The sequence below is a fragment of the Lissotriton vulgaris genome, chromosome 1_2 (genome assembly GCF_964263255.1).
Source record: "Lissotriton vulgaris chromosome 1_2, aLisVul1.2, whole genome shotgun sequence".
NCBI lineage: Eukaryota > Metazoa > Chordata > Amphibia > Caudata > Salamandridae > Lissotriton > Lissotriton vulgaris.
In genome coordinates this window covers 123,389,422-123,411,712 of record NC_141686.1, presented here as the reverse complement: position 1 = coordinate 123,411,712, position 22,291 = coordinate 123,389,422, and the positions used below count along the sequence as shown (strand labels likewise).

General features: G+C 48.6%; 1 protein-coding gene across 1 annotated transcript in view; it reads left to right on the top strand.

Annotated features, from left to right (window-relative positions):
* LOC147734664 (uncharacterized) overlaps window positions 1-22,291 on the top strand; it is a 5,992,067-nt gene that overhangs the window by 1,069,970 nt on the left and 4,899,806 nt on the right. Inside the window, exon 8 of the mRNA XM_086952471.1 lies at window positions 16,741-16,823. Coding sequence (XP_086808597.1) covers window positions 16,741-16,823 — 83 coding nt within the window. The remainder of the gene's footprint in view (window positions 1-16,740; window positions 16,824-22,291) is intronic.

Genomic DNA, 22,291 nt, shown 5'->3' with positions numbered 1-22,291 from the left:
AGACGTTGAAGAGGGTTGGACTGAGCGAGGAGCCTTGAGGGACGCCGCAGATGACTTCGGTGGCTTCGGATCTGAACGGAGGGAGACGGACTCTCTGTGTCCTTCCGGCGAGGAAGGAGATGATCCACTCCAGTGCCTTCTCCTGGACTCCGACGTTGCTGAGACGTTGTACTAGGGTACGGTGGCAGACAGTGTCGAAGGCCGCGGAAAGGTCAAGGAGGATGAGGGCCGCTGTTTCTCTGTTGTCGAGCAGCGCTCGGATGTCATCGGTGGCTGCGATCAGGGCAGTCTCGGTGCTGTGGTTGGCCCGGAAGCCAGACTGCGAGGGGTCGAGGGATCCGTTTGTCCCGAGGAAGGCAGCCAGCTGCTTGTTGACGGTCTTCTCGATGACTTTTGCAGGAAACGGGAGCAGCGAGATGGGGCAGTAGTTCTTGAGGTCGGTTGGGTCGGCCGATGGCTTCTTGAGTAGGGCGCTGAGTTCGGCGTGCTTCCAGCTCTCCGGGAAAGTGGCGGTGTCGAAGGAGGTGTTGATGATGTCCCGCAGGTGGGGTGCGATGACAGCGTCGGCCTTGTTGAAGACGTGGTGAGGGCAGGGGTCGGTCGGAGATCCGGAGTGGATGGAGTTCATCGTGCGGACGGTGTCTTCGGTGCTGATCGGAGTCCAGGCGCGGAGGGTGGTGGTGGGGGCTGTGGTTCGGTCGTGGCGTTCGTCGGTTGAGTGCTGAAGCTGTTGTGTATGTCCGCGATCTTGTTGTGGAAGTAGGAGGCGAGGGAGTTGCAGAGGTCTTGCGAAGGGGTGATGTCGTTGTTTCCGGCGTTGGGGTTGGAGAGCTCTTTGACGATGTTGAAGAGTTCCTTGCTGTTGTGTGCGTTGTTGTCCAGTCGTTCCTTGAATGCAGTTTTCTTGGTGGCGTGGATGAGTTGGTGGTGTTGTAGTATTAGGGTTCCCAAGGCCTACATGCTCCGTAGATAACCCACTTACATTCAAGAACTGTTGGCACGGAAACTGTAAAATTCAAAGAACAAGTTTATTAAGACCCCATGGGGTGGTGGTACATTCCTACAGCACCCTTCGGTAATGCAAGAAGTATCACACCGAACATCGGTGTGACTCGCTCTTTTATACATTTTTACAGGTAATAAAAGATAGGCGGCACAAAGTTACAAAGCGTTATGTACATATAAGGTCATCTTTTGGAACACAGCCAGCTCATTGGAGGGTTACAACCCCGCTGGTCAGTTTGGAGGCACATTCCTGAGGGACGACTGGTCAGTTGGGACTGCGCATGTACGGGTTGACCAGTACTAAAAATAGCCTGTTGCTGGGCAAACTCGAGTGGTCAGTGGCACGGACAACGGAATAAAGGGCACGCTAGCCACGAGGTAGCTTATGATCTAAGATGGCCGCCGTAACCTACAAAATGGCGTTTTCATGTATAGCCAATTTAAGCGGGAAAACGTGTAGCACAGCTAGGCGCTAACTCGCCCATTGTCAAATTACGACAGACGACCCTTTTAGCGTTTAGCTGAAGCTACCTCATAGTGAACATAGTCAGGGTGTTCATCTTCGATGTCTATCAGCATTATTTGAGTTACTTCTTTATGAAGCATCATTCTGTCATGAGCAAGAGCTCGTCTTGATGGTACACAAGCCGATAAACACATAGAACATAAGACTGGACCACATTGGATACATAAGCATACAAAGAACAGTATTCCAACAATGATACATAGAATCGTTAACAGTTTCCAACCCCACGTGGTTAGCATTGACCAGAACCATCCTGAAAGTGTCCAAATTCCATTGTCTGGATGAATTTCAGCAGCTATTTTATGTAGCTTAGAAATGGCATCATAAACAGATGGGGAATTGTCAGGTACGTATACACAACAGCTGCTTCCGATAATTCTACATGCCCCCCCACGGTCAGCTAGGACAACATCTAAAACCATCCTATTTTGGAGCGTAACGATTCTAGAGATCTGAAGTTCTTCAGTGATATTTCCAAGTGCAATGGCAGTGTCATTTGCTACAGCCTCAACAACACGTGTCAATCGTCTTATTTTCCGACTGTTTAACGCAGCCCCCACAAAAGAAAACAGTCCCAAATTGAAATCCACATATTGCTGCAAGGCAGTATCAGTCTGGTCGATGTCGTCCAGAACAACAGTCCGTTTGACCCGATTTAAAACGAAATCATGATATAAGACATAGTCATTATGATACATTGGTGGGGCAATGAATTCAGGGGGTAGTACAAAAGATACATAGCACGTACCTAACTATCCCAACGGAAGCTGATGATAACTCTTCATTCCACAGATAAAGTAGGTATTACGAGATGCTACAAATGATATACCAATTGGACTGTCAAATGTGAGTGTGGTGTTGCATTCACTTTTCCCCACTGAAATTGTACCTTTATTGCGTATACACAAATCCGCTTTTGTAGCAATAACATTAATGACGTGCGAACTGGATACGTTGATATTCCGCTGATTACTGTAAACACGTGGGGCAGACACATTGTCGGGGCGGTACTCCTCCCATTCAAATCGAGTACCCTCAGCTCGTGGATACCCATCCCGGTCATGGTAGCAGATTTTATTCAAGCTGAAAAGTACACCCCCTTTCGTTGGCCATCTCAAAGTGAATAAAAGGGTGTACCAGGCATTGCAGGATCCATTATGTGAAAACGGGAGTGGAATGAGTGGTGTACCCCCCTTTTTCTGATGCCCAGGCAACATCCCACACACCCAACAGTTAGACGTATTTGTCATATTATGCGTATGGTGTAGGATCTGAATAAAGCTATTGTTCAAATAAGTCTGTCGGTGTCGTTCTTCATGGTAGGGCAAAGTGAAGTGAAAATGTTCAGACGGAGCCGGGGTAGTCGGCAGCAAATGTTCACGTGCAGGTACCACAAGTTCAACTACCCAAGCTATCACCGCTATTACCACAATTGTCAAGACGAAAAGGATGGCACCAAGTATTCTTTTATCTCGTACTGCAGACGACGCCATAGTTCAAAAGTTCTCAAATAGTTCACAAAGTTCACAAAGTCTCAATACACATATGCATATGCCTAAAAAAAGAAAAATACGGTGCTGAGCTCCGAGGTAGCCATTGTTTTCTTCTCCGGGCCAAGACGGGTGTCGCTACACTGGGCAGAACTGATCCCCCCCCCTTGGAATTCCCGGTTTCCGTTTCACAAACCCCAGAGCGGTAACCAACCAGTCTTGAAAAAAAAAAAAAAAAGAAATCTTCTTTATCGTGGGCGCAAATTGTAACGCTCTCGTCCAGAAACAGTATGGTCCGGGAAGGCTCCCTCAACTTCGGCCGATGTCACAGCTGGGCTCTTTTCTTTATCCAGAATCTCCTTATAGTCAGTCAGCACAGCAGGATTCACCAGATCAGGAGAGACACGTCGGCAGTGAGTTGAGTGCACCCACCGCTTCCTATTGGTCACTCGTACTGCTGTCCGGGTTGCCAGAAGGACCTGCTCAGGGCCTCGCCACCTCGGTTCCAAGCTGCTCGCCCTCTCAAACGATCTGATCATAACATGATCACCAGGGCGAAGATCATGGCCCTCTCCAGTAGAGTTGTCAGGGAGCGCTTCTCGAACCTGTTGATGGATAGAAAGCAAATCATTTGTTAATCGTGCCAAATAATCATTCATCATTATACAAGGCACATCATGTATCAATCGCGGCTTGGGCACTCCCCAAATGTTCATCGGCCTTCCGAACACCACCTCGTATGGTGTGAGGCCAGTTCGGGAGTGGGGTACTGATCTAAGAGAGAGTAATGCTAGCGGTAAGGCATCCGGCCACTTCAATGACGTGGATGCCACGATCTTAGCCAATTTAAGTTTCAACGTAGCATTATACCGCTCAACCAGACCTGCCGACTGAGGGTGGAACACAGCATGGAACTTCTGCTGAATCCCTAACCCTTTCAGCACATACTCCACAATCTTCCCAACAAAATGGGGCCCATTATCGCTCCACAAAAATTTGCAAACTCCAAAGCGAGGAAAGAATTCCTTAAGCAACACCTTAGCCGTTGTTAGGGCTGTATTGTCTTTCGTGGGGAAGGCCTCAACCCATTTGCTAAAGGCACACACCACCACGAGGACGTACTTCATATTGTTGCAACGCTCAAGCTGGATATAATCCATTTGGAGTACCTCGAATGGTGCAGAAGGTGGAACGAACCCTCCTTTCGGAGTATGGGTCCCCTTTCCGGGATTGTGTTGCAAACATACTAGGCAGGTCTGCACTACTCTCTTGGCAGTATTAGCAAACTCGGGATGCTCCCAGACTCGTGTTAACAGTCCAGTGATTGCAAGGGCTCCCACATGCGCCAACCCATGTGTCATCTGGACCATCGCCTGTAAGTAAGCTGCAGGCAATTTCCACTTTTCCATATCCTTGCTTCTCCAACAACCTTCATCATCTAGCACCCCATCTGCTGCCCATGCCGCAAGTTCTGATTCAGTAGCTGATTTCTGAATATCTAAGATTTCTGCTCTAGCATCGCTCCATCGCTCAGCCTGTGATTGTGTCACATACATGGGGGAGTCAGTCCGAGACATAGCCGTTTGCCTCGCTATGCTATCTGCGAAGGCATTTCCCTGACCCACTTTATCAGTGATCTTTTTGTGGGCGCTACATTTTATTATCGCCACTTTCTTTGGACAAAGCAACGCGTTTAAGAGATCACGCACTAGTTCTCCGTGCATAATGTGAACTCCATGAGAAGTCAAAAACCCACGTTCTTTCCAGAGTAGCCCGAAGTCATGCGCTACTCCAAAGGCGTACCGGCTGTCTGTGTAGATGTTCACACATAGGCCAGCACTCAATTCGCAGGCTCTTGTCAAGGCTACCAACTCTGCTGCCTGGGCCGATTTCTGTGGTATTCTAGCTGTTTCTACCACTGTCTTAAGTGTCGTGATCGCATATGCTGCGGAGGTCGTACCATCTGGCAGCCTCAAACACGATCGATCAACCCACAGTTCCCCATCCACATCTGGAAGTGGCATATCCTGTAAGTCGACACGACCCTTTGTCTGTTCCTCAGTCAGGAAAACACAATCATGATGTTTTTCTTCCTGACCCTCCTCGACCGGATAGGGCAATAAAGTGGCAGGGTTCAGGGTAGCGCACCTTTTCAGTGTGATATGTGGCGCCAAAAGTGTAAGCTCATATCCCGTCAAACGTGCACTCGTGAGATATTGGGTCTTTGTTTGGTTTAACAGGGCATCTACTGCATGGGGAACTAGCACCAACAATTTGTGCGATAACACTATCCCCTCACTCTGTCGTATAGCTACTGCTGTTGCTGCAACTGCTCGAAAACACCCAGGCAACCCTCGTGCTACAGGATCAAGAATGGCAGAGAAATACGCACATGGCCTCTGCTTATCCCCGTGTGTCTGCACTAACACTGACAACGCGCACCCATCTTTCTCGTGCACGTACAATGTGAAAACTTTCGTGTAATCTGGTGTACCTAATACGGGGGCAGAGCAGAGGGCCTGTCTCAATTGTTCAAAAGCATTTTGACATTCATCTGTCCATTCAAGGGGCATTGGTGTAGTTTTGGACAGTAATGCTAACAAAGGTTTTATAATGTGTGAAAACCCCATGCTCCATTGTCTACAAAAGGACGTTAATCCTATGAAGGCACGTACATCTCTCTGAGTGCGGGGGACTGGTGTGTCTAAAATCGCCTGAATTCGATCTGATGTTAATGCACGCCCCTCCTTAGACAAAAGATGACCGAGGTAAGTCACCTTGGGTCTACAGTATTGAAGCTTTTTCTTAGAAACCTTGTGATTATTCTGAGCCAGAAAAGAAAGCAACGCAATCGTACTCTCCTCACACTGTGCATAAGAACCTGCAGCAAGCAGAAGGTCATCCACGTACTGGATAAGGACAACCCCAGACTGTAACTCAAAGGAATCAAGCTGTCTTTTCAGAGCCTGGCTGTAGATACTCGGGCTCTCGGTGTAACCTTGGGGAACACGACAAAATCTATACGATTTATTATTTAACGTGAAGCCAAACAAATATCTGCTATCAGGATGGACAGGGATGGAAAAGAATGCGTTTTTCAAATAAATTACACTAAAGGTCGTGGCCGTTGGTGGCACCAGTGTAAGCAAGGTCGTAATATCGGACACCACCGGGTATTGGGGAATGACAATTTTGTTAATCTCTCTCAAGTCAATAATAAACCGATAGACTTTGTCGTCAGTATTTCTTTTAAGGATCGGAAGAATAGGGCTGTTACAAACATTGTAAGGAACCTCCTCCACCACTCCTGCAGTGATCAAATCCTGAACAATATGTGTCAGGGCAGTTTCACCTTCCCTCGAAATCTTATACTGTGGCACCCGTGGCAGAGGGGCCCCCTCCTTAACAGTAATGTGAATAGGTGGAATACGCATCTCTCCCACATCCGTATCTGAGGTCGCCCATAACGTGTGCGGGAGAGAGGCCAAAGCTGGAATGTCCAATATAGTGCAAAACCTATCTGAGTCAGGATAATTATCATTGAGGATAACCCGCACTCCCTCAGGAGCACACCGTATCGTCGCTCGGAAATACTTAAGCAAGTCAATACCCAGAATATTATCTGGGGTATGGGGTGATAACAAAAATTTACCAAAACTAAAACATTTGTCAAGACAAAGTGCAAGGGGTTTTGACAATGGGCTAGGGGAGGGTGTGCCATCAAACCCTACGCATGTTATCATTTCGCCAGACAGGGGAGCCCTCGGAACCAAGTTTTTTGACAAAGCGCTACGAGTAGCCCCTGTGTCGACTAGGAATTGATCAGTAGAACCCAGAATACCCGCTGTTACATATGGACCCTTCTGATCTACTGGCACTTCAATTGATTCCGTACCCCATCTTACGCAGTCCTATGCATGCACATAATCCTGGTGCTCCACATTCTCACCCTCTGATATCTGATATTGGTTTCGTCTGTCAAACGTATTACGTTCATCCTGGCCACGGCCCCTCTCTTCAAACCTGCTACGATCACCTCCACTACCCCTTGCTCCCGAATAACCTCCTCTCGACCTTCCACCTCCTCGACCACGCTGACTACGCTGTTCACGCAGTACCGGACAATCATCAGCCCAATGCCCAAACTCCTTACAGTAAGCACATTGATCCTCCGCTATATCCGTACGACCATACGACGCAGTACCTCCACCCCGTCTACCTCTATCAGACCCTCTACCCTGTGTTCCACGAACCTGTGCTAACATCACCTTCGTTTTCAATTCTTTCGCTTTTTTATCAATACTTTCTTTAGCCTCCAACTCCTGCCGCTCATAATACTGAGCCATAGTTAACAAAGACGCAGGGGTCGCCGTGGCCCAGGAACTTTCACTCGATTTCAATCGCTTTGCAATCTCCGGTAGGAGATTAGCTACATACTCATCGACAAACAAATGCCTACCCGTATCCTCTGTTAAAGATTGGCCACTGTAATCATGAAACGCCTCTTCAAAGCGTGTAAAGAAATCTGAAACCGTTTCATCTGGCTTTTGTTTGCATGAAGCTAACATAGTCCATTCGATCTTTTTAGAAGGCACGAGCGTTTTTAATTTAATCAAAATAGCCGCCGGGAGTTCTAAAATCAATTGACAGGGCTTACATGCCGGTTCCCTATCTAAATCGGCTGCCGTTATTTCTTTCCAAGTCCCCCCAAGTATCGTTTCATCATTATTTTTACGAATCTGTCTCCACATGTCAGGTGGAAGAATTAACCCAAAAAACAGATCTATGTCAACAAGAGTCATCACACAAGATGAAATAGCCCCTTCCACCCCTTCATAGAATGCCGCTGGATTTTTACGAAGATCAGGTAAAGAATTTTTCAATGCCATAACATCTGCTCTGTTCCAAGGCGTATATACCCAGTTATATATAAAATATCCCTTCGCATCCTTTGACAATTTATCATCATCTGTACCTGCTCCTTTTGGTGGAACATACAAAGGTGCGGCTTCACACATAGGCATGACATGCAGCGCAGAACTCTTTTCTGAACCCATGAGAGAACACTCCTTAGACTGGACATTAAGCTCCGGCTCGGACTCCTTATTCTTTTTCCGCTCGTTCCGCAATCTGGTAGTCTCATCTCGCAGCCGGATTAGTTGCTTGTAAAAGGTATCAACATCTGCAAGATCAAACAAACCTTTATCCAGATTCTCACGGTGAACTGACACTTCTTTATGTTCTAACGTATCTGAAAGTTGACGATATGCGGTAACAACTTCATCTGCCAAACTAGCTAGAAAATACAATAATTCTTGATCCGTCCAACTACCCCTTTCCGTAACAACTTCAGACTGAGAAACAAAATTCGTATTCACTTTACGAGCCCAACTACGTAAATGTGCGGATCTCTCCGCAGAAAACCTGAGAGCAGATACACCCTTCTTTTCCGGCTTATCCTGTCCATCATCCTCCGAATCAGCAGCTGGAGCCGTAGGCAAAACGTACGGAGGCGGTGACCGATCTAGCAACGAAAAATCATCAATTTCATTATTAAGGACAGGATAAAGCGGTCGACGAATAGGAAATTGACCAGTCGTTTGCAATTTACGTTCCCGTTCCTCCCTCTCTTTCTTCTCCTGCGCCTCCTTCTCCTCAAGCTGTAAAGCCTTATCCCGAGCAGCCTTGCGCTGCTCTTTGTCCGCCAAGGCAACCTCACGTTTCATTTGCTCACGCACCGCTTTCTCCCACATTCGCACACAATCAAACATATTTTGTCTAGACCTGCGTTGAAACAAACATTGCTCCACAAACTGTACTTTTCGTAAATCGAACGACCCATGTAGAGGCCATTGCAATTCAGGATCAGATTTCGTATACTTATTCCATAATTTACTGTACATTATAGGGGGAAGGCCAAATTTAATGTACATATCACGGTTTGGTGTTCCTTCTGGGGGAGCCGGCTGTGCTTCCGCTAACCTAATTGTGGTACCATTTCCAAGACAGCACATCCCTTGGAGTGTGCTTAAAACAGGCATGTTCAAAAGCTATCACGAAAGCGTGACACCGTATTAAATGGCACTTACAGTACTTCACACAAATGTGCCGCTCAAAGGAAAGAAACAAAGTTAGAGAAACATCTCTACATGCCTGCCTATGTGAAGTGCACTACACATATAGATTCAAAGGTCACAAATTCACAAACGTTAGCTAACTCAAATCAAATCATAGATCATAGAACTCCGGCAAGCGTCCGAAGACTACCTTACCGATCACAAATCATAGAACTTCAGTAAGCGTCCGAAGACTACCTTACCGATCACAAATCTTACCCAAACTCTCAAATGTCCAGATTCCAACTGCCAAGGTCTTGTAATCGAATCAGCCAAACGGCACTTTCCCAGCAACACAAACGATCGAAAACTCAGTCGGAGACCGGCGCCACCTGGAAGGTCAGATCGGAAGGAAAGGAAGAAACACCGCGGGTGCCAAGACTCGGGTCACTCGGTGGCAGCGTACGCATCCATGGCGAGTTTCCAATCCTTCGTCACGACCTTTCCTTCGGGCATCCGAGTCGCCGATGAGTCCCTTCGTGGTCGCCAATTTGTAGTATTAGGGTTCCCAAGGCCTACATGCTCCATAGATAACCCACTTACATTCAAGAACTGTTGGCACGGAAACTGTAAAATTCAAAGAACAAGTTTATTAAGACCCCATGGGGTGGTGGTACATTCCTACAGCACCCTTCGGTAATGCAAGAAGTATCACACCGAACATCGGTGTGACTTGCTCTTTTATACATTTTTACAGGTAATAAAAGATAGGCGGCACAAAGTTACAAAGCGTTATGTACATATAAGGTCATCTTTTGGAACACAGCCAGCTCATTGGAGGGTTACAACCCCGCTGGTCAGTTTGGAGGCACATTCCTGAGGGACGACTGGTCAGTTGGGACTGCGCATGTACGGGTTGACCAGTACTAAAAATAGCCTGTTGCTGGGCAAACTCGAGTGGTCAGTGGCACGGACAACGGATTAAAGGGCACGCTAGCCACGAGGTAGCTTATGATCTAAGATGGCCGCCGTAACCTACAAAATGGCGTTTTCATGTATAGCCAATTTAAGTGGGAAAACGTGTAGCACAGCTAAGCGCTAACTCGGCCATTGTCAAATTACGACAGTGTTTTCGGGTGGCGAGCTTGAGGCCAGTAATGTTGTCCGGTGTTGGGTCTCTGCGCCAGGTTCTCTCGAGGGCTCGGCAGTTCTTCTTGGAGCTCTTGAGTTCGTCGGTGAACCATAGGGGCTTTCTTGCTACCGGGTCTGCAAGGCGGGGTCCTCAGGGGGGCGAGCTCGTCTGCGCAGTCGCTGATCCACTTCGTGAGGTTGGTGGCCGCCTGGCTAGGGTTCGTTGTGCTGGTGGGAGGGTTCATGTTCAGGGAGGTCGTGAGCTGGTCGGCTGTGATCTTGTTCCAGCTCCTGCGTGCAACCTGTTGCTGGTGGTGGTGGAACGTGGTCCTTCCGAAGCTGAAGTGGACGCAGCTGTGGTCCGTCCAGTGGAGTCCGGTGGCGTGGCTGAAGGCGATGTCCTTGCTGGATGAGAAGACGGGGTTGAGTGTGTGTCCGGCGTAGTGGTAGGGGGTGGTCACCAGCTGCTTGAGTCCCAGGTTGGCGAGGTTGTCCAGCAGGGTGGTGGTGTTGTGGTCGTTGTTGTTCTCCAGGTGGAAGTTGAGGTCCCCTAGGAGGATGTAGTCATCGGAGCAGAGGGCGTGCGGGCTGATGAAGTCGGCGATGTCTTCGCTGAATTGTGTGCGTTGTCCCGGGGGTCTGTAGATGAGGGTGCCTTTAAAGGGTGGTCTTGGGGTTGATGTGGACTTGAAAGTGGAGGTGCTTGGCGGTTGCGAGGGTGTCGTCGGTGTTGGTCGTGATGCGGATGGTGTTCCTGTGGACGATGGCGATGCCTCCTCCGGTGTGGTTGATGCGGTCCTTTCGGATGATCTTGTAGCCGTCTGGGATGGCAATGGCGATGTCGGGCACTGAAGAGGCGTTCATCCAGGTTTCCGTGAGGAAGGCGACGTCTGGTGAAGTAGTGTCGAGCAGGTTCCAGAGCTCGACGGCGTGTCTGTGGACGGAGCGGGTGTTGAGCAGGATGCACTTTAGGTGGCTGCTGCTGTTGCTCGTCGAGGTCTTGAGCACTGCTGGAGGGGTGCAGGTCCGTATGCAGGTGAACTTGCAGGTGTTGCAGCAGAAGGGTCCGTGGGTGCGTCTCGTGGTGGCTCGGTAGCACCCCGAGATTCTTCCGGCGTTGAGTGCATAGAGTTCGGTGGCGTCGTAGGTCCGGCGGGTGGGCTGGGGTCTGCGGGGGCCAGGGGTCCTGGCACTGGGCGCGGTCCAGGCGCGGACGGGCGCAGACGGGCTTACCTTTGGCGCACCTTCGGCGCCCTGTCGGTGCTCCGGCTGCGCGCGTCCGCTGCGCGGTCGATGAGGGGGTGACATTAGAAGGGAGCCGGGAGGGCGGGTCAGCTGGGAGGCGGGGTCGCATCCACCAATCGTCTGGCGAGGGGGCGGGGCCGCAGGCAGGAAGCAGCGGGAAAACGGGATCAGGCTGAGCGGGCGGCCCTGCGGCGGCTGGGGCGCTGCTATCGGCGGCTCTCGGCGGCGGTGAAGATCTCACTCAGCAAGGAGCTCTGGAGCAGGAGCGTAGAGGAGCGAGGGGGCAACCAGGCCAGAGGGGCAGTGATCACCCCAGATTTTTGCTTTTTGCTTCACTGGTTTACGACTTCACTGGCTGTGGGCCTGCTAATCAGACCCACAGCCTTGCTGTTCTCTCACTAAATTGACGTGTACCTTAGGTGCATTTACCAATTGGTCCTGGGCCACCTTGTCAGACCCTGTAACTCAGGGCATAGGTGTACCCAGGGCCTACCAGGGGCTGCAGCATGTATTATGCCACCCCTGGCTGGCCATCTAAATCTGACACAACTGGCTGCACGACAGCTGGTGCAAAGTGGTGTAATCGCCCTTTGCTATAGATATAGTATAGCTATATCTAACCCTAAAATGGACACATGTATTCCTATCAGTCACTCCTATGGCAGGCCTTAACAATCCTGAAGGCAGAGTGCTTGGAATTATGTGAGATGGTGCTCTGGCATGAGCTGAGCCCGTCTGCATCTTGCGGAACCAAGTCCTAATAGCTGTTCTATGATAACGCGTACTTACAACCAATCATCAATAAGGGTCGTTTGGAATGATACACAGTGATCACTAGAATAGTGAGCACTACATGTCAGGCCAACTTCTCACAGTCTCCACTGAGCTCTGCTCAGTCTTTTCCTACAATTTTAATTCTTCAACCTCTTTACCAGTTTTTTCTTCAACAACTCTTCAGGATGTCGAATAAGGAGAAGAAGGCCCTCTTTAAAGCATGTGCTACTTGTGCTAAGAAGAGGTTATATATTGAGGACAAGCACAAAGATTGTATTTACTGTCTGTACCAAGACCATAAGGCTGCAGACTGTAAGATAAGCCGCACATTCTCTACCAAGACTCTGCGAGACCGTGAAGGGCGTCTTTTGACCTGGCTCCAGAAGCTAAAATCAAGAAAGGAGCCAGTGTCCAGTGACCGCGACGAAGCATCTTCTGCGACTCCCTCCAGAAGGTCTGTAAAAAGGGGTAGAGCTTCTCCTTCACCTTATGAGAAACGCCCTGGTAAGGCGTTGAAAAAGACATCTGATAGGTCTAAAGGGCTTAGACCTGTCAAATCTCCTCACCAAGGTGTAAAGGATAGGGAAGGACTATCAAAAGAATTAAGTCTTGAGAGGAAATCCAGTTCTGTTCCTCAAACTACTCTTCCTGCGGCTCCCAAGACCTTCAAAAAGCCATCATTGTTGACTTCTGAGGTAAAATCATCAAAAAATATTCACTCTTCAACGACACCGTCATCGACTCCATTGACGAGGATGTCGACGACGAGTGTGATGATGCCTACTACGTCAACGACGACGACGATGACTGCGGGGATGTCGACGATGATGACGACGACTGCGTCGACGACAGCTGCGTCGACAACGCCTATTTCTTAGTCAACGATTCTTTCTTAGTCGTTTGCAAATTATATTTTGCTCAGAAAACCTTGAATTACACCGGAGATGACTTCCCCCAGGATGGTGACTCCTTTACCTCCTGCACTCCTCCTCGAAGAAGAGGAATCGGAAGTGGAGGATGGACCATTTGGGTATGCTGATAGCCCTTCTAAGCTACGTGTTAAATGCCAGGACACATATTCTGAAGGGGAATATGAGATATTTGAGCAGTATGGCCCTCCCTCACAGTATCAACAAGACTACCAACAGGAGATGGTCCAAATGCCCTCCTCCTTTCTGACAGACTTGCAAGCTATGAAACCTGAATCTGGATTCTGGTTTTGGAGTCTTTGTTGTTGAACAAATCCGGGGCTCACAGGAGACAGAGTCATTCAGGCTCTGGGGGCCCTCCTAGACACACCAGTTTCTTCACTGTAGGCAGGTTGGAATCGGGACAGGCCGGTAGGGCTGGGGACCAAAGCATTAAGTGTCTTCTTTGTGGGTCAGCATATCCCTTTGTTTCTTCTTCTTTCTTCCTTGACTCTGAGGAGGCAAAGTTCAGGGTTGCCACTAAATACTAGATTTAGGGGTGTTTAAAGGGGTGTGCAGGTTGGGACCGATGGATCCCTTTCTTGGAATGGATACACCCTCTATTATGCCACACTCCAGTGGGTGGGGGGCAAAAGCCTCTTCCTGATTGGTCGGGTCCCCTCATCTTCTAGATGGAGGGGACAGATATGTGTGCTTCACCTCTCCTTCCGCACCTGAGGGTGAGGTTGGCACATCTTTCCTATCTTGGTTTTCCCGCCGATTCCATACGTGGGTGCAGAACCAGTGGCGGGAGAGAAAAAGGCAAGAACAGTTCATAAGGGTGGCAGGCCTTTGAAGCTTCCCCTTCGTGGACCCATCCTATCCTGGGGGAGGAGGTACATCACATCTGCCCAAAATGGACTTTTTTTCTAGACCCAGAGAGTGGAGGCTCTCTCCCCACGGGTCCAGAAACCTGTCTGGCGGTTGCAAATGGCAGTAACCACAGTAGGGCGGTCGATTTTCATGGGCCATCTCTAAGATGCCATCTGTGTGCATTTTACAGTAAAGGTTTACTGTGCTGAGAAGTTTGCTACCAAACTTCCCAGTTTTTAGTAAAGCCATTATGGATCTGTGGAGTTCGTAATGACCACCTCCCAGACCATATACTCTTTATGACTACACTACACTTACGGTGTCTAAAATGGATTTAGACACTGTAGGGGCACAGGGCTCATGTCACTGTGACGTCACCTGGAGGCTAGTGCACCCTGCTAGAGGGGTGACTTACCTAGGCCTCAGGAAGTGGGTTGCAGGCAAGGCACACAAGGAGGTGTGCCATGTTGTCTCTTCACTTTTCTCATGCAGCAATGGCAGTGTGTGGGTGTTAAGGTACCGGATCCCTAAAGGTGGAACAATAAGGTGCTGCAGACCTTAGAGGCCTTCCATGGTCACAGTGCCCTTGGTACCCATAGTACCTTTAACAAGAGAGGGATGTCCTCTCTCATTTACCACATAGTCTGTTACCTCTCCTCAACGAATCATTGTCGCAGGGTAGAGTTCCTTCAGCTTTCAAGAACGCCATAATGTGTCCCCCTACTCAAAAAACCTGGGGCTGACCCTGCAAATCTTTCTAATTTTCGGCCCATTTCTCTCCTCCCCTTTCTGTCTAAAATTTTGGAGGCACACTTGACTAAATGTCTATCTAACTTTATAGAACTAACAGTATACCTAGAGCCGCACCAGGCAGGCTTCAGGCCGGCCACTCCACTGAGGCGGTAATCCTGACTTTAGTGGATACCATGAGAGCCAATGCACATAGTGGTGTCGCCCAGGTGTTGGTGTTATTAGATTTGTCGGCCGCCTTTGACACAGTTGACCATAAGATCCTGTTGGACCGTGTCAGACAGGTTGGCATCCTGGCCGTCGCCCATAATTGGATTGGTTCTTTCCTTGAGGGCAGAACTCAAACTGTCCGTCTCACCCCGTTCACCGCTCCTAAACTGGCAACCTCATGTTGAGTCCCACAGGGTTCTTCCATGTCGCCCCTTCTCTTCAACCTGTATCTTCGGCCCCTGATCCACTCTCTAAAAAATATGATGGTCACCACCTTTAACTATGCGGACGACCTCCAGCTGGTCTTTACCCTGGACAGTTCCACCGATTCCATACTTAACTTCCAAACTAACATGTTCTATATTCAGAGCTGGATGGAACAGAACCATCTGAAACTCAACCCCGGAAAGACTGAAATAATCCTGCCCGGGAAGAGTGCACTTGCTTGGGGACCCCATTATTGGGCGGCAGAACTGGGCCCCTCCCCTTCTCCGTCGGTAAAAAGCCTAGGGGTCATTATTAACGTCGACTTTTTTTCTCAGAGTGCAAGTGGGCACAGTGGTTTCTTCCTGTCTATTTCAGCTACAGAGGATCAGGAACATTTGCCCATTTGCTTACTCACTCTGCTTTAATACAGGTTGTGATTGCTCTGGTTCTGTCACGCCAAGATTTCTCAAATTCCATCTACCTGGGTCTCTCTCTGGGCCTACTCAAGCGTCTCCAACTGGTTTAAAATCAGGTCGCCAGGCTAATTCATAAACAACCCAGATGGTCATCTGCCAGACCGATACTGGATAAACTCCATTGGCTTCCTCTGGCCCAACGCATCGCTTTCAAGACTGGGTGTATCATCTTTAAAGCTTTGCACTGCAACAGCCCAAAATTCATTAGCTGCAGAATAGTCAGGCACGCACCCTCTCGTAACCTTTGCTCGGCTCATCTTCAGCTCTTGTCTGTTCCTACTTTTAAGCTTAAGCGCCAGGGGGGGGGATGCAGGTTTTCTCATCTCGCCCCATCATTCTGGAACTCTCTGCCACTGCCAATTCGGATGAGTAATAACCTCCTGACGTTCAGAACAATGCTTAAAACTTGGTTATAGGAGCAAGTTCTCGGGTGACTTCCCATGGTGTGACTCCTGCCTAGTCAGCGCCATGAAACCTCTGGGTGGCCATGCGCTTTATAAGTTACCATTAGGATAAGATAAGAAACTTACCTGTGGCCCCATAGGTATAGTTTTGGTAAAAAGCACTGGCCCTGGACACCTGATTGGTAGGGACCCAGGGCACATCAAGTCAGGTTGCCTCAGATGTCAGGCAAAAAGTGGGGGGTAACCATTGAAAAAGGGGCACTTTCCTATACCAATTATTTTCCTGTTTTTTTTAAATTATATATGCACCATTTTTTTAAATGTAAATTCATGTAATTGGCCAAAATAGCCTTTTTTATAAGCTTCAAAATGTTTTAATAAATGTAAGTGCTAATCCTGACCTTCCAGAAGTAAGGCAAACATCTACACTTAAGAATATGTATTATACAGAAGTGCTGCGGGATCCCCACACGCAGTGTTCATGATTTCAGTGGAGGGTCCCATAAGAGAAAACTAGGATTACAGGTAAGAAACCATTCCTTGTTTCCTATTTTCATATGCAACATTTGGATTCTTACTCTTTGATGCATAGAGGAGTCAGCTGAATGGGTGGTTAAGGGAAGGCTATCTACCCATACATGTTTTCTTAAACGTTCTCCATTCATCTCTTGCTATGACTTTACAGAAGGAAGACACGAAGATGAATGCTTTCTTCATCATGTTTGACGGCGAACAACTGCATAAAAAAATTGTGCGCATTTGTGAAGGGTAAGATCTCAAAAAATATGTCTTCAATTGTGCTGGACAGAGACAATTTGAGCAATCTGGCAATTGTAGAGGCTTGCTGGAAATAGCTCTTTAAATAGAAAGCTAGAGAAACCATTCATTAACCCTAGGTGCCTTGTGCATCCCTGTCAATCTCGGAACTGGAGAAAATCACAAATTAATTCTATTAATATACGCCCCAATCACAAATAGCTGGATGCCATAACAAGGGCTCATATTGTCTACATTATTCTAATTGTAATTCCTGCCTCAGAGGATTTAAAAAATAAGCACAATTTCCAGGTCCATTTTGTTAAATAAAATTACCTACATTAGCACCTTGTTTTCCCAGTTTCCCTGTGCTCTTTGCTTGCTGACAAGCCAGTCTCATTTTGTTTGCTGAGCTTACTGTTCATCCAACAGACCCCATCTTAGGTCCCCACTTAGATCTTTATGCTAGTTGAACTGGTCACGCTGTAATCAAATTTGCACAGCCTCCTACTTAAACTGAAGCACTGCTCGTTTGCTTTCTGAAAAAAAAGTTCCTTTATTGAGCTGCTGCCTTGACTGTGCTCTGCTGTTATATTGTCTTTAAAATGTTAGCACTTTGATTCTTCAGTGATACTTAGATCTACCTATTTCCCTGTTTTAATTATTAAGGCTTAAGGGGCAGATTTATGTTAACTGGCGCATCCCGGGGGATGCGCCAGTTAACATGCGCCACAGTGCGCCACAGCTACGCCACCCATGGTGCGCCGCATTTATGATGCGGCGCACCATGGGGCAAAAACGGCACAGATGCGTGACGCATCTGTGCCGGAAATGTGGCGCATTGCTGGAGTTGCGTCGCAAGCGCGACGCAGCTCCAGCAATGCTCTGGGGGGGCCTATTCTTTCAATGCTGCCTCAAGCCTTACGCCTGCTTCAAGCAGGCGCAGGGTTTTGACGCAGCATTGCCCTGAAAGTGACTGAGTGAAATCTCATAGATTTCACTCAGCCACTTTCAGGAGGCGTTCCTGCGCAGGAACGCCCCCCCTGCGCAGGAACGCCTCCTCATGGCGCAGTGCTGTACAACGTGACGCATCTCCTAGATGCGTCACGTTGTAAATAGGGCGCAGGGATGCGCCACGTTTCCGTGCCGTTGCGTCACGCAACGCCGGCGTAAACGTGGCGCAAGCCCTTCATAAATCTGCCCCTAAGTTTTTATCTTCAGACTCACTTTTAAAAAATTTTACTTGTTGGTAGAGGTGCAACCCTTGGTTTACTCGTGAGCTAGGGGCTCTTAAACTGGACTTGTGTCAAGCTGAAGGACGCTGGTGTGCCAAGTACAATCTAGGTTCTATTGTGGCTATTCACAAGGTCATCTTACACTTGTGAGTAAGTTACATGTGTAAATTTACTCTATCACTTTTGAGTAACTTTACTACTTTTGACTATTCAGTCTTTATGAGTGCAAAGTTACTCAAAAGTATAGATTCATTCCATGAAAAAGGGAGTGAAGCCAAATGTAACCACTGCCAAACAGGAGCAGTAATAAGTACAAATAACAAAGATACCGAATTTAAATAGAATAATGCTAAACTAAATTCATTTTTTGGAAGATATATCTACACCCCTTATGGTCACTAGTGACGTTGGTGCACAGGGGAGGCGTGAGATACCCGTAGTGGCAATAACTGGGTCTTCCCACCGAAGGAAACAGCCACTCCAGAGCAGTTGATGTAAAAGTACTTTAAAGGCGAATGGTGTATTCAACGTGTTTTGGCCAAGAAGGCCTTGACCATAGGCGCTAAAAACACAGGAAATACTTCAATATGAAGAAACAAAACAAAAGTAATCAACAAAGACAACACTTGATAAATCAGTGAGAAAGTAAAACTAAAACTGATCATTCTTCAAACATTTTATACTAAAAGTTATCAGTAAACAATCAGTAATAACATTCTAACGTCAATCAATCAATCAATCAATCAATCAATCAATCATGGAATTTGTTGAGCGCGCTACTCACCCGCTAGGGTCTCAAGGAGCTGGGGGAGGGGGAGTCGCTACTGCTCGAACAGCCAGGTCTTGAGTTGTTTCCTGAAGTAGAGATGGTCCTGGGTCAGCCGTAGGTGGGTGGGGAGGGAGTTCCATGTCTTGGCCGCCAGGTAGGAGAAGGATCTTCTTCCGGCGCTGGATCTGCGAATACGTGGGACGGTGGCGAGGGCGAGGCTGGCGGATCGGAGATGGCGAGTGGGTGTGTAGAAAGTGAGGCGGCTGTTGAGGTACTTGGGGCCCATGTTGTGGAGAGCCTTGTGTGCGTGGGTGAGAAGTCTGAACGTGATCCTCTTGCTGACGGGGAGCCAGTGCAGGTCTTTCAGATGGGCAGAGATGTGGCTGTGACAGGGGATGTCCAGGATGAGTCGTGCTGAAGCATTCTGTATGTGCTGGAGTCTTTTCTGGAGTTTGGTTGTGGTTCCGGCGTAGAGGGTGTTCCTGTAGTCCAGTCGGCTGGTGACGAGGGCCTGGGTGACCGTCTTCCTGGTTTCTGTGGGGATCCACCGGAAGATCTTTCGGAGCATGCGCAGGGTGTTAAAGCAGGACGACGAGACAGCGTTGACTTGCTTGGACATCGTGAGGGAGGAGTCCAGGATGAAGCCCAGGTTGCGATCATGGTCCGTTGGCTTGGGGGAGGTGCCCAGGGCAGGGGGCCACCAGATTTTGTCCCAGGCAGAGGGAGAAGGACCCAGGATGAGGACTTCTGTTTTGTCTGAGTTCAGTTTCAGACGGCTGAGCTTCATCCATTCCGCGACGTCTTTCATTCCTTCCTTAAGGCTGGCTCTGGCGGAGGTGGGGTCATTGGTGAGGGAGAGGATCAGCTGGGTATCGTCAGCGTAGGAGATGATGTTTAGGTTGTGTTGGCGTGCGATGGCTGCAAGGGGGCTCATGTAGACATTGAAGAGGGTGGGGTTGAGCGAGGATCCTTGCGGAACGCAGCAGATTACTTCGGTGGCCATGGAACGGAACGGGGGAGGCGGACTTTCTTGGTTCTTCCGGCGAGGAACGAGATGATCCACTCCAAGGCCGTTCCTTGAATTCCGGTGTTGCTAAGGCGTTGTATCAGGGTGCGGTGACATACGGTGTCGAAGGCTGCTGAGAGGTCCAGGAGAATGAGTGCCGCTGTTTCCCCGTTGTCGAGCAGGGACCCGATGTCGTCAGTAGCTGCGATGAGGGCGGTCTCGGTGCTGTGGTTTGTTTGGAAGCCGGACTGCGAGGGGTTGAGGGATCCGTTTGTCTAGAGGAAGGCGGAGAGTTGTTTGTTGACGGTCTTCTCGATGACTTTGGCAGGAAAAGGGAGGAGTGAGATGTGGCGGAAGTTCTTATGTTATCCTGTATTAGGGGTGTCTTTCATAGATTCACATGCCTAAATCATTCACCGTCGTCGAGACGGGAGTCTCCGGTATATAGAAAAGTAATGTCCTATAGACATACATAGAGAGAAGTAGGCCTAAGGGTCCCACCTTAGTAGCCTATCTATGTCCTTTTGTAAAAAGCACCAAACTCTAGAAGAAAGCCAATCAGATAACACCTCCTGTCAGGAGCTTCAGTCTCTCAGATTTTCTACTGCACTTTGTGCTAGGGAGTCTCCACCTGAGTTCTCCTCAGGTTTGCTTGTTTTAAGCTTCTTTCTTCACTATTTTGAATTACTTTCTGCAAAATCTGACTATGGCTGACCCACAGAAGAGGGGTCTCTTCAGAGCTTGTGCTTCTTGTAATAAGAAGAGATTAGATATTGAGGACCAGCACAAGACATGCCTTTACTGTCTGTATCCGGACCATTCGTCAAAGGAATGCAAAATTTGTAGAACATTCTCTACAAAAACGCTTAAGGATAGAGAAGGACGACTTTTAATATGGCTGAACAAACTTAAGACCAGGGACAACTTGGAGTCTTCAGAGGACGGTGAGATTGCTTCTGTCTCCTCTAAATTATCCTTGAAGAGGCCAAGGGTTACTTCCCCTAGCCCTGCAGACGCTCCTCCTAAAAAGACTGCTAAAAAATCTTCAGAGGCTAAATCTTCAGCGTCTGACAAGGAAGTTTCTGCCTCCAGGAAGCCAGCGCCGTCGTCGTCGACGACATCGTCAACGCTATCGTCAGCCCATAAGTAGACTGTGTCTCCTGTCCATGTTTCCACTTCGACGACGACAGTGTCAACGACGACGGCGTCGTCAGCGTTTTCATCGTCGACCAAGACTACTCCATCATCGTCGGCGGGTAAGACTTAAGATCTCGTCGACGACGTCTTCGTTGACGTCAGTGTCGACGACGAAGCCAAGGACGTCGACGCCTTTGCCGTCGACGAGGATCCTCTCCGCCGACATCGACGACGAAGAAGACACCGTCGACGGCGCCGCCGTCGACGAAAGTTACATCGGTGCAGTTATCGTCGTCAAGGGCACCGACGACGACATCGTCGACGATACAGTGGAAGCAGTCGGAGATGATTCCTCCGTCGACGGGTAGTGTGGTTTCTATGCCGTCGACAACCTTACCGTCGTCGGCTCTGGTTTTGACAGATGAGGATGGTCTACAGCAATCCTCTCAAAGAGTAAAGACTGTAAAGGAAGGCGCTTACACCGGACTTAACGTCTCCGAGTAGGGTGCAAAAATTGCCACCATCTGGTCTTCTACAGGATGAAGACTCAGATGAGAAACAGGACATGCAGGCTACGAGTCCATCTCACCTGGTGGTAAAGTGCCAAAGCACTGACGATGAGGTTGACGACGTGGAATTTACTCAAGAACATTCTGTTCATTCACAGGTCCAGACACAAATCACACCAATGGTATGTCTACCAGCGTCCATAGTATCAGACTTAAGGTTTTTGATCCAGGACTACAAACAAAGGTTTCCAGACTCTTCCACCCCACAGGCAGCGGGACCGGTTCCATCAACGACTAGGGTGACGGCGTCTCCACGTGCTAGACCACCATCCTTGGTGTCCCATCAGGAAAGGGAACCAGTACAAGATCTTCTGTCATCTGACGATGAGGAGGTGGAACAAGAAGAGGGGGAAGTCCAATCTGATCATGGGGACGATGTGGACTATATAGGTTCTTCCCCAGCCTCGCCTGAACCTAGAAGCTCAGACTCACCTCCTGCAGACATAGGAGGGTTCCACAATCTAGTAGAAAGAGCGGCTAAAAGGTTCCATATGACTATGGAATCTCATGAAACTGACTGTTTTCTTTATAATTTTAAGGACCCGATTAAGAAGACAACCAGGTCCATTCCCATTATTGAGCACATATGGGAGCAGGGTCTGCAAATAATGCAAACACCAGCCTCAGTATCGGTGGTTGTGCCGAGACTGGATAAGAAGTACAAGGCCCCATCAACGGCACCAGCTTGCCTTACAGGTCAACCCAAGCCGGATTCGGTGGTCACTCAGGCGGCACAGATAAATGCTAGGAACCCATCCTCGCAG